Source organism: Etheostoma cragini, chromosome 14 (genome assembly GCF_013103735.1).
Source record: "Etheostoma cragini isolate CJK2018 chromosome 14, CSU_Ecrag_1.0, whole genome shotgun sequence".
Lineage (NCBI taxonomy): Eukaryota > Metazoa > Chordata > Actinopteri > Perciformes > Percidae > Etheostoma > Etheostoma cragini.
In genome coordinates this window covers 4,279,089-4,288,913 of record NC_048420.1, presented here as the reverse complement: position 1 = coordinate 4,288,913, position 9,825 = coordinate 4,279,089, and the positions used below count along the sequence as shown (strand labels likewise).

Here is a 9,825-nt window from a genome sequence, read left to right as displayed (position 1 = left end):
CCCCCCCCCCCAAATTTTTTGTTTTGTTTTGTTAAGCATCCTTGGGTACCTTGAAAGGCGCTTTCTTAGTCCAAGTTATTATAATAATAATAATAATTATTATTATTATTATTATTATTATTATTATTGTGACTACTATTCAGAAACAGTTGTATAATCAGGGGTGCACATAACCTTTTCAGTGAGTTACTCAGGTGAGTACCAGGAGATGGTGCTTGGTACTCACTCCTTATGCAGCGTAGTCTTAATAAGTGCAGTCTTCCCCACTGTCCTCTTCAGTGTCGTCCCCACTGTCCTCTTCAGCGTAGTCCCCACTGTCCTCTGCTTCAGCTTCCTGCATGGTAGATGATGAAGATGCTGCAGATGCACGTCCCTGTCCTTGGTTGAGTCTCCTATTAGCTGTCTCCATTCACAGGTCAACAGCTTGCTTTAGGTTAAATGTTTCTGTAATCTGCTTTGAAAGGTGGCCAGTTTCACAAAGGAGATCCCATTTTCTTTACATTGCTTCTTCAGTGTGGCAGCTTTTTTTGCTCCACCTTTTTGTAAATAAAACTGCAGCAGCTTGACCACAGAGCGATTAAATGTCTCACAGTAAGGAACGTTGCGATCAGCTGATTTTACGCAATTCTCCAATGTGTGTGCGGTGCAGAGAATGTGCACAAGGGAGTCTCCAACAAGTTGCTGGAGTTTTGGCACAACGCTGTTGTAGATTCCGACGTTGACAGCAGCCCCATCTGTGCACACAGCGACCAACTTTGTTGTCCAGTCATCCAAACCTGTGTGTTACGGCCTGCGTGGTTCGGTCAGCCAATTCAATCAATCCAATAAAGTCCAAGGTAAACTCTCCGTTGCTGGACACAGACACGATGTAAACGATTTCCTGCTCAGTTTTTGTGATGTCCTCAGATCCATCAAAAAGTAGCCCCCAAAATGTTGAGTCCTCTAACGTAATTGAAATGCAATTCTAAATCACTGAAGGACAAAAAGATCTTAAAGATTATTTTTTGGGGGGGGTTTCCCTTTATTAGACAGAGACAGTGGTTAGACATGTAAAGGGGGAGTGAGAGAGAGTTGGGGGCTGACACGCAGCAAAGGGCCGCAGGCTGGATTCAAACCCGGACCGCTGCAGGACTCAGCCAACATGGGGCGAGCACACTTACTCAGTGAGCTATAGGCAGCCACTGAAGGGCTCTTTTAACAGGATCAAAAGTCCTTCTTCAAGCTTTTTTTTTGACTATTTAACTGAAGTGTGACTGTGCTTAGTCTTGTCTGGGTCGTGACTTCAACCCCACAGTTCAATTTTTTGCATTCCTAACAGAAATCACACAGATGCCTTTTCCTCAGCCTCAGCTTCTCCAAAGGTGTCATCATCCCAATTTTTTATCCCAGATTTGCTTCAGTAAATCTGCTATATTAGGTTTGGGTAAAGGTTCAGGTTGAATTAGGATTGGGACACAGATGTTGACTGACATTAGTACTGGGTAAGACAATGGATGGGTTAGAATGCTGGGAATGGTAGAATGTCCCGCTCTAATTATGAGACATCCTCCTGCTTGAAGCCTTTGTTCTTGCATGACGTAGCCCTGCTCCTCCATTCCATGTTAAGTTGGTATTAATATTCAGCAGATTTGTGTGTGTGTGGGGTGACGATCAGCTTGCTTTGTATGGATTGTGATGTTCTGCCTGGTTTGTTGTCTGTTCACTCACAAAGCAGCTGCTGCCCTCTGCTGCACACGCTGAATACATCATATTTGTCTAAACACTTCGTATGCACTGGATCTGTGTACATAAAAGGAGAACTCCTTTAATGTGGATGCTCACGGTTACACCAGCAAAACTTGAAGGCAACTTTGCTTCACAGAGAAAAAGATACAGTTTTAACAAAAGTTGAACCTTATTGTTTAATGCGGTAGTGTTGGACTAGGCTGTTAGTTTTAGCTGGGGGGACACAAAGCTGGACACTGGGTGTATTTAGGTTTGCAGCTATGTTTGCTCTCCACAGCTTTCAAAATAGTCCAAACCCTGTACTGTTCACGCTACACAAGTAAAGTTTTTAGGGTTCAAACTGCGAAAATAAATGTTTTTGTGTTGGTCATCTTCTTTTCTCAAATTGCTGTGAGCTGGACTGAGCTAAATATCACACTGAATTGAAAATATATGTTTTTGACAATTCAGTTGTAGGCATTTTAAACAAAGTGCAATGTTTGTCCAATCGTTACAAAGCTTGCAGGATATTTTTTATAACGACTTTGGACCACATGTGTGAAATTACTTTGAAGTCGCTATTGAGGAAAAAAGGTTTGAACCCTATATTTGAAAATATAGCCGCATGCGGCTATATTTTATTGTCAGTTTCACAACAATTACAGAAGCAGAAGTTATTGAAAATCTTTGGTTTCCTGCTCCCCCCAACAATGCTTATACATGTGTATAGAACAGAAAATCTTAAGTTAATAAGTGAATGAATGACAATCTAAGACATTAAATAGTTCAAGTTAAAATGTAGGAATAATATAAATTTGTGGGAGACAGTAATTACAAATTAATAAGCAAGGCGTAAACATGAATGTAGTAAATGTATTCCAGTACTGAACTGCAGTGTGTGGGATGCAGGCAGGTATGGCCTACGTGTAACAATGTAACCAAGTGGCTGGTATGGTGTTCAGTAACATATGTGCCCAGGATGGTTTGGAAGTCCCGAGGTTAGACTGGGGGCACCTCTGAAGGTGGCCAAACATGACGCAGCTAAGATCCTGTGGGACTTCCAGATCCAGACTGATAAAAAGGATGGCTAACCAACAGGACATTGTTGTAGGTAGCGGTAGCAATCCTAAGCAACAGCAACATTAAGAAGAAGGAACATGAGAAGCTTTGAGAAATACCCAGGCCTTAGAGAGGAGCTAAAAAGGATGTGGTAAGTGAAGGCAAAAGTAGTTCCAGTGGTAATCGGAGCACTCAGTTCTGTAACCCCTATACTGGGACAGTGACTCTAGCAAATTCCAGGAACAACATCTGAGACCGCAGTCCTAGGAACAGCCAAGATACTTAGGCCCTTAGGCCCTCAGGCCTCTGGTAGGGGACCGAAGCTTGGAGGAAGACAAAAGACCGCCCAGTATGTGGCAAATTGGGAAGTGTTATATATATATGTGTAATCGCCGATCGGACTTGTCAGTCTTTTTTGAGACAGTGAGAGAGATCCATACAGTAAACAGGAAACATCGCTGCCTCTATCGCTAGCACAAGAAAGTTTTAAAACACTGAGGGTAAAGGAAATGAAACACTGGAGCAAGTACTGCCCAGGAGCTTGTGCAACAGCTAACTGTTTTAAGTCTTGTCTTTTTCGCTTTCTCCGTGAAATGAAGCCTTCTTCAATTTTGGTCGGAAATGTCAAGCTCTATAAACGATCTCTAAACAGTCAGACAGAAAAAAATTATTGTGAGATATTTCATTTCCAATCTAGACTTAATACTAAAGGAGACTAGGCTGTCAGAGCCCTAAAACTCTGGAACAGTCTTCCAGTTTAAATGAACCTTGCAGACTAAAAACATTTTGTTTCATAATTTTTATTTTCATTTGTTCTCTCTCTCTCTCTCCGTTTTGCATACATTTGTGTGATTGGATGTAATTTGTATGATTTTTGGGGGGGGGGATAATACAAATTTTTTGTAAGCGCTTCGTAACCCTGTTTTGAAAGGTGCTGTACAAATAAAGTTATTATTAAAACTATTAATAATTAAACCAGAATGTTAAACAATCTCCTGTCCAACAAAATGAAATATTCAATGTCAATTAAATTGCATTTGTTTTATCTATTGTGTTATTTTATATGTTATATACTTCTTTGTTTTTTTCCTTTCTGTAGGGTCATACAGTCATCAGGTCAGCAGCCAATGCCAGCCTGCCCCCCATGCTTATGTCACAGCGAGTAATAGCCCCTAATCCTTCCCAGCTGCAGGGCCAGAGGGTTTCCTCTAAGACTGGGATGTCTCGCTCCAGCTCCAGCAGCATGGCCAATGCCGTGAGCTACCAGCAGGTATGGATTCGTACCGAGCCTGGCAAACTGCCCCAATAATGCACTCACTGTGTTGACAGAGATGTAAGCTTTCCTCTCTCTCTTTTGCAACAGAAACATCTTGTTTAGTGATGATTGTTTTTCATATTGTGATCTTAATTTAAAGGTGCTCTAAGCGATGCCACGTATGTTTTAGGCTACATTGTCACATACAGCAAACATCTCCTCACTTTCCGCCAGCTGCCTGTCCCCAGAACACACTCTAAAAAACATATCCTCACAATCTGCTAGCTGCCTGTCCCCAGAACACACTCTAAAAAACATTTCTTTACCATCCGCGAGCTGCCTGTCCCCAAAACACATTGTAAAAACATATCTTCACTATCCGCGAGCTGCCTGTCCCCAAAACACACTGTAAAAACATCTCCTCACTATCTGCCAGCTGCCTCTCCCCATAACACACTCTAAAACATCTCCTCACTATCTTCCAGCTGCCTGTCTGCAGAACACACTGTAAAAAACATATCCTTACTATCCGCGAGCTGCTTGTCTCCGAAACACACTGTAAAAACATCTCCTCACTATCTGCCAGCTGCCTCTCCCCATAACACACTCTAAAAACATCTCCTCACTATCTGCTTGCTGCCTGTCCTCAAAACACACTGTAAAAAAAACACAGTCTCTGTTGACAGCCCAGGGTCTACAAACGCCAACAAAAATTAACTGTGCCCACCTGCATTATGAAGCATACACAAATGGTGTAAACAGCGCTTCCAATAACCGACAAGAAGGATTTGGAGTTGGGGTTGGGGATGAGGAGGAGGGAGGGGCTAGGAGGAAGCTAGTCTCATTTTGTTTGAAAATACTTTGAACGTCAACAAGAAGTAATTTCACCCAACATCGCCTAGATCAACTTTTAATGAAAACATCCGTAACTATTTAGATGCACATTCAGTCAAGTCCATTGTAAAGACAACTCATCCTGAAAAAGAAAAGAAATCAGTATAGTGTGCTTTTGTTCTTTTGAATGAATTTTTTAATTCTATGAAAAAAAATGCTCCGACTCAACAAAAGTTTGGAACTAAAAAGTACTTTTTTTTTTTATCTGTGTTTCCGCTGCCTTCTAAACAAATTTGAAGATAAGGCAAATTAGTATACTAACATATGAAAAAGCAACATAGTGAAACGAGGGCTGTTGGTGGTTGCAGGGGCGAACACACTGCAGCCCTACAGTTCAGTGTGCCGGCCTGTTTCATCTAAAAAAACATCTTACTTCTACGACATGTACTGCTACACATTGGATGTAATGAATGAAACGCAGAGGAGCGACTGTCTCCACAGTAAATCACCTGTTGAGTGTTTAATGGTTATTTATTTGTGCTTTAGAACGTAACTGCCTTGAAACAATCCGAAGGTAACATTTATTTCTCTCATTCACAGCACCGCCGTGCTGTTTCTATCAGCTCGATCTCTCTCCCTCTACCTCCATCCCTCTCTCTCTCTCTCTCTCTCTCTCTCTCTTTCTCTGTCTTCTTTAGAATGAGTCAGGAAGCCTAACTTTACTTTGAATGTTGTCAAACAAAGAGAACTGTTCTCCCCTCGTCCTAAAATGGTCCTAAATCCATAATAGGTACATGTGTTGAAGCAGCAGCGCTGTATGGGTTTGACCAATCAGCAACAGTCATCCCTGCAAACCCCACCCCGAAAATTCCTGTATTTTCAGAAAGTACTACCCCACGAGCCAGACGTGGACTGGGCCAAAAATTGGCCCTGGCATTTTGGCCCAGACCGGCCAACCACAATCGATCACACAAATGTAAGAGCACACAAATGTAAGTCATATAAGTCATATATATACATTACATTATGCAAGGGAATAGGTTGTTTTCAACATTGTAAGGACACTAATTAAGCTGGAGGGTCTGGACGTTCTAAACACACACACACACACACACACACACACACACACAGACCTGCATTTATTTTTACAGGCTGTTATGTTATGAAGACAGCATAATAATATAATGACCTGGCAACAATGATATCCATAACCATAGTAACTCACTCCTGTCTGTTTGTGCAAGGCAAGAGAGAGAGGGGAGGGAGAGAAGAGCTGCTGACTAAGTTTACTCTGAGCAGCCAGAAAGTCGCTAAAAGGGTCCGAAAATGGGTGAAAGACATTTTTTGGTCTGCAATTTCTCCCCGCCTCCCCTGCGTTTTGTCTGATCCATTTTGGCACATTTTTTAGCAGATGCCGTCTAATGTAGGAACTGAGCACAAAGGCGTTTGAAAGATGTGAACAACAACCATATAAACAGATAGTATAATGGTCATTCCCATTTAAATCAACATATTAGGATGGTTAGATCGGCAGCCATTTCTATGTGTAGCGTTGTCATTGCAATGAACTGTGACCATTGTGGCGGGCTAACTTCGGCATAAGCGTCCATATGAATGGACTTGCAAAAAGTCGCGGACTCACTGAAATTAAGTTTCGCGATAAATGAGCATTGGAGAAGTATGAAGCATGGAGAGCCGTCTTTCGTGTTTGTTGACTTGCTGCTAGAGAGGATTTAATTGTTTCATATTTCTGAGTCTTTTTTTAAGTCAGTATATTCAACCGGCGTTTTAGTGTGGATGGTAGGGCGAAACAGATTTGTTTGACACACTTTCCAGCCCCACCGACTTGTGTTGTAACAACTATAAACAATCGACATTTTCTTTTGACCTAGTCAAATGACCATGCCCATGTCTGTTCTACTCTCATTTTATTTCTATGACACCAACAGTGACTTTTTGACACACAATACAACCATAGATTGTTAATATTATTGGACAGAGCATGTGTGAAATCACGTTCTCATAGACTTCCACAGAAACCGACCTCCTTTTACAACCACACACGTCGCCCCCTGCTGGACTTCAGATAGAAATGAGGTTTAAGGAGCCTCCCCCTGCTGGACTTCAGATAGATATCAGGTTTAAGGAGCCTCCCCCTGCAGGAATTCAGATAGGAAGCAGGTTTAAGGAGTCTACCTTCTGCAGGAATTCAGATAGAAAACAGGTTTAAGTAGTCTCCCCCTGCAGGAATACAGATAGAAAGCAGGTTTAAGACTTTTGCCGCACTTTGCCGAACCGGATGCTTTGCCCATTCATATTAAGTCTACGAATACAACAGGATCTGGACTGAGTCAGTTACTAGGAAACGAGTTGACCTATGAAAACCTCTGTCTCACACCCCAAGACCATCCCCACTTAAACGCCCCCTAACTCTTCAGAGTGGCCAACAAGAGTGGCCAGGGAGAACTTAAAAATGTATTTTATCAAACAAAGATGTACAAATACCAACACAAGTCTCTGAAGGGCAAAAAATACTGACTTTACTTCGACAAGGCCAGGCAGCAAATGTTTTATGTATTCTTTTTCTTTTTAATTTTGTGGCAGCTAGTGACCACAGTGTTCAAACCTTTAAAATGTGACTTTACTTTGCTAAGCAAATTAGAATGTGTTTCTCTACAGGCCAGCCAGCAGGTGGCAGCTTCCCAGCGCTCAGGTTCGAGTGCCATGTACATGAACCTGGCCCACATGCAAGCAGCAGGGGCCGGTGGGGTGGCAGGTGGACTGGGCGGAGCTTCGGCTGTCAGCCCGTCCACCATGTCCAGCTCGGCTGGCGGAGGGGTGAGCTCCATGGCCGACCAGGCCAGCAGCCAGGCGGCGGCTAAGCTGGCCCTGAGAAAGCAGCTGGAGAAAACCCTGCTGGAGATCCCTCCACCCAAACCCCCCGCCCCACTCCTCCACTTTCTGCCCTCTGCCGCCAACAGCGAGTTCATCTACATGGTGGGCCTGGAGGAGGTGGTTCAGAGTGTGCTCGACAGTCAGGGTAAGCAGCTGACATGTAGAGGGGGCAATCAGTCAATTTCCAGATTATTCTCTTGTAGTCAAACTGATGGATAAATTCCCCTCTGTAGGTAAACTCAGAGGGCCGCTGGGCCGCATGGAGCCTTTCTTTTGCGCCCAATGCAGAACCGACTTCACCCCCCACTGGAAGCAAGAGAAGAGCGGGCGAATTCTCTGTGAGCAATGCATGACTTCCAATCAGAAGAAAGCTCTGAAGGCAGAGCACACCAACAGGCTGAAGAACGCCTTTGTGAAGGCCCTGCAGCAGGAGCAGGTCAGCAGCACCACCGTCCCCCTGCATCAAGTTATATCACAACATACTGAGTACCCTCCGAATCTACTGCTCAGCTCTACATCCCAGTGAAATAATACATTTTTTTATCTAGTAAACTTGTTTACCCTGTTTTTTTTTACATTATACTGCCAAAGACTCCCAAACACAGTTGGTAGTTGATACAAGCTGTCTTTTCAATACAACTTTTTCTTTGTTAAATTACTATTGGTCATAAGGAGTAGATGAATGGGTGTATGTGAATGTGCTAACACATGTGCATTTCTAAATGTGCCTCCCTATCAGGAGATTGAACAGAGGCTGCAGCAGCAGGCGGCCCTCTCCCCCAGCTCGGCCCCAACCGGCCCAAACGCCTCCAAGACTGACTCCATGATCCGACATCATGCACTCCGTCAGGTATGCTGCAGCATGACATCTAACATTTGTGTTATGGTATTAAGTTTATTTTAGGCTTGGAATGCTCTCAAAAACCACAAGAAAAATGGCTCATGAATTTCTGATGAACAGTGCTCATGTGAATGTCTCAGTTGTTCTGTATTAAGCAGCGCTACCATTGACATTTATAATCTATTATTCTTTCCTTGGATTAATTATCAAGTTTGTCAATGAAACGTCACAAATTACTCAGAAGTTACTTGAGCCCCACATTCAATCGGATGATTTTATTAGGATTAATAGCTGATAAAAACAAATTCATTATGACTTGAAACCGAGAAATGCACTCTAATTAAGCATGCTTTAACAAACAAATATCTGGTATTTGTACTTGATAATTGACTAATCTAGTAATGCACAGTTTCTGCTAACCGCCGCTGGGTAATTTGTGAGCTGGTGAAGATAATGGGATGTCTGTACTGTCCTCAGGCTCCCCAGCCTCAGGCCTCCCTGCAGCGAGGTCTGTCCAACTCAGCGCGAGGTGTCCTGTCCAACTTTGCCCAGGCCTCCCAGCTGTCAGTGGCCAGCAGCCTCATGGGAATGACTAGTGCCAAGCACTGTGGCAGCGGTGGAAGCAGCAGCAGCAGTAGCAGCAATAGACTGCAACATGACAGCCGTCGCCAGATCTACAACATCCCAGGTACCTACTGTACAGTATCTACTGTGTGTGTGAGTCAGCTGTTGACCGGGGATGTCCCCATCAAGTCTTTTTGGCTCCCGATACCAATCCATGTCCAATGTGACACTTACATTTACTCACATGGTAATAAATATGCATCTGGCAAATTGAAACTACGGCTGTAGATTCTTAATACGACAAATTCATGAGCTACTTGATCCAAATACCAGTGGTCGTGTTTTGAAACAGTTTAAATTACATCTTAAATTATTGATATAAATGAAAGTTGTGACTCCTGAAATTTAAGTGAATCGTGCAGCTCAAGAGAAGACCCTTCACTTTGTTCAAGTTGTTGGCACTACAGAGACACTCAATCCACTCTAATTGTACAGTGGTGTTACAGAGTGGAGATTCTTCCCTCACAAATGATATTTGTGGCTGTAGAGATATTTGGTATTAAAGGTCCCAAGGGCTCTTTGGATGCTTTTATAAACAGTGGTGTGAAAAAGTGTTTGCCCCTTCCTCATTTCCTGTTCCTTTGCATGTTTGTCACACTTAAGTGTTTCGGAA

General features: G+C 43.0%; 1 protein-coding gene across 3 annotated transcripts in view; it reads left to right on the top strand.

Moving 5' to 3' along the window:
• Positions 1-9,825, top strand: part of gatad2b (GATA zinc finger domain containing 2B) — a 57,157-nt gene that overhangs the window by 44,169 nt on the left and 3,163 nt on the right. For 2 of the 3 annotated variants that reach the window (XM_034891416.1, XM_034891417.1), the window contains exons 6-11: positions 3,863-4,033; positions 5,643-5,828; positions 7,532-7,892; positions 7,981-8,183; positions 8,487-8,597; positions 9,066-9,276. In XM_034891416.1, coding sequence (XP_034747307.1) covers positions 3,863-4,033; positions 5,643-5,828; positions 7,532-7,892; positions 7,981-8,183; positions 8,487-8,597; positions 9,066-9,276 — 1,243 coding nt within the window. The remainder of the gene's footprint in view (positions 1-3,862; positions 4,034-5,642; positions 5,829-7,531; positions 7,893-7,980; positions 8,184-8,486; positions 8,598-9,065; positions 9,277-9,825) is intronic. The other variant, XM_034891418.1, reaches the window with a different exon arrangement.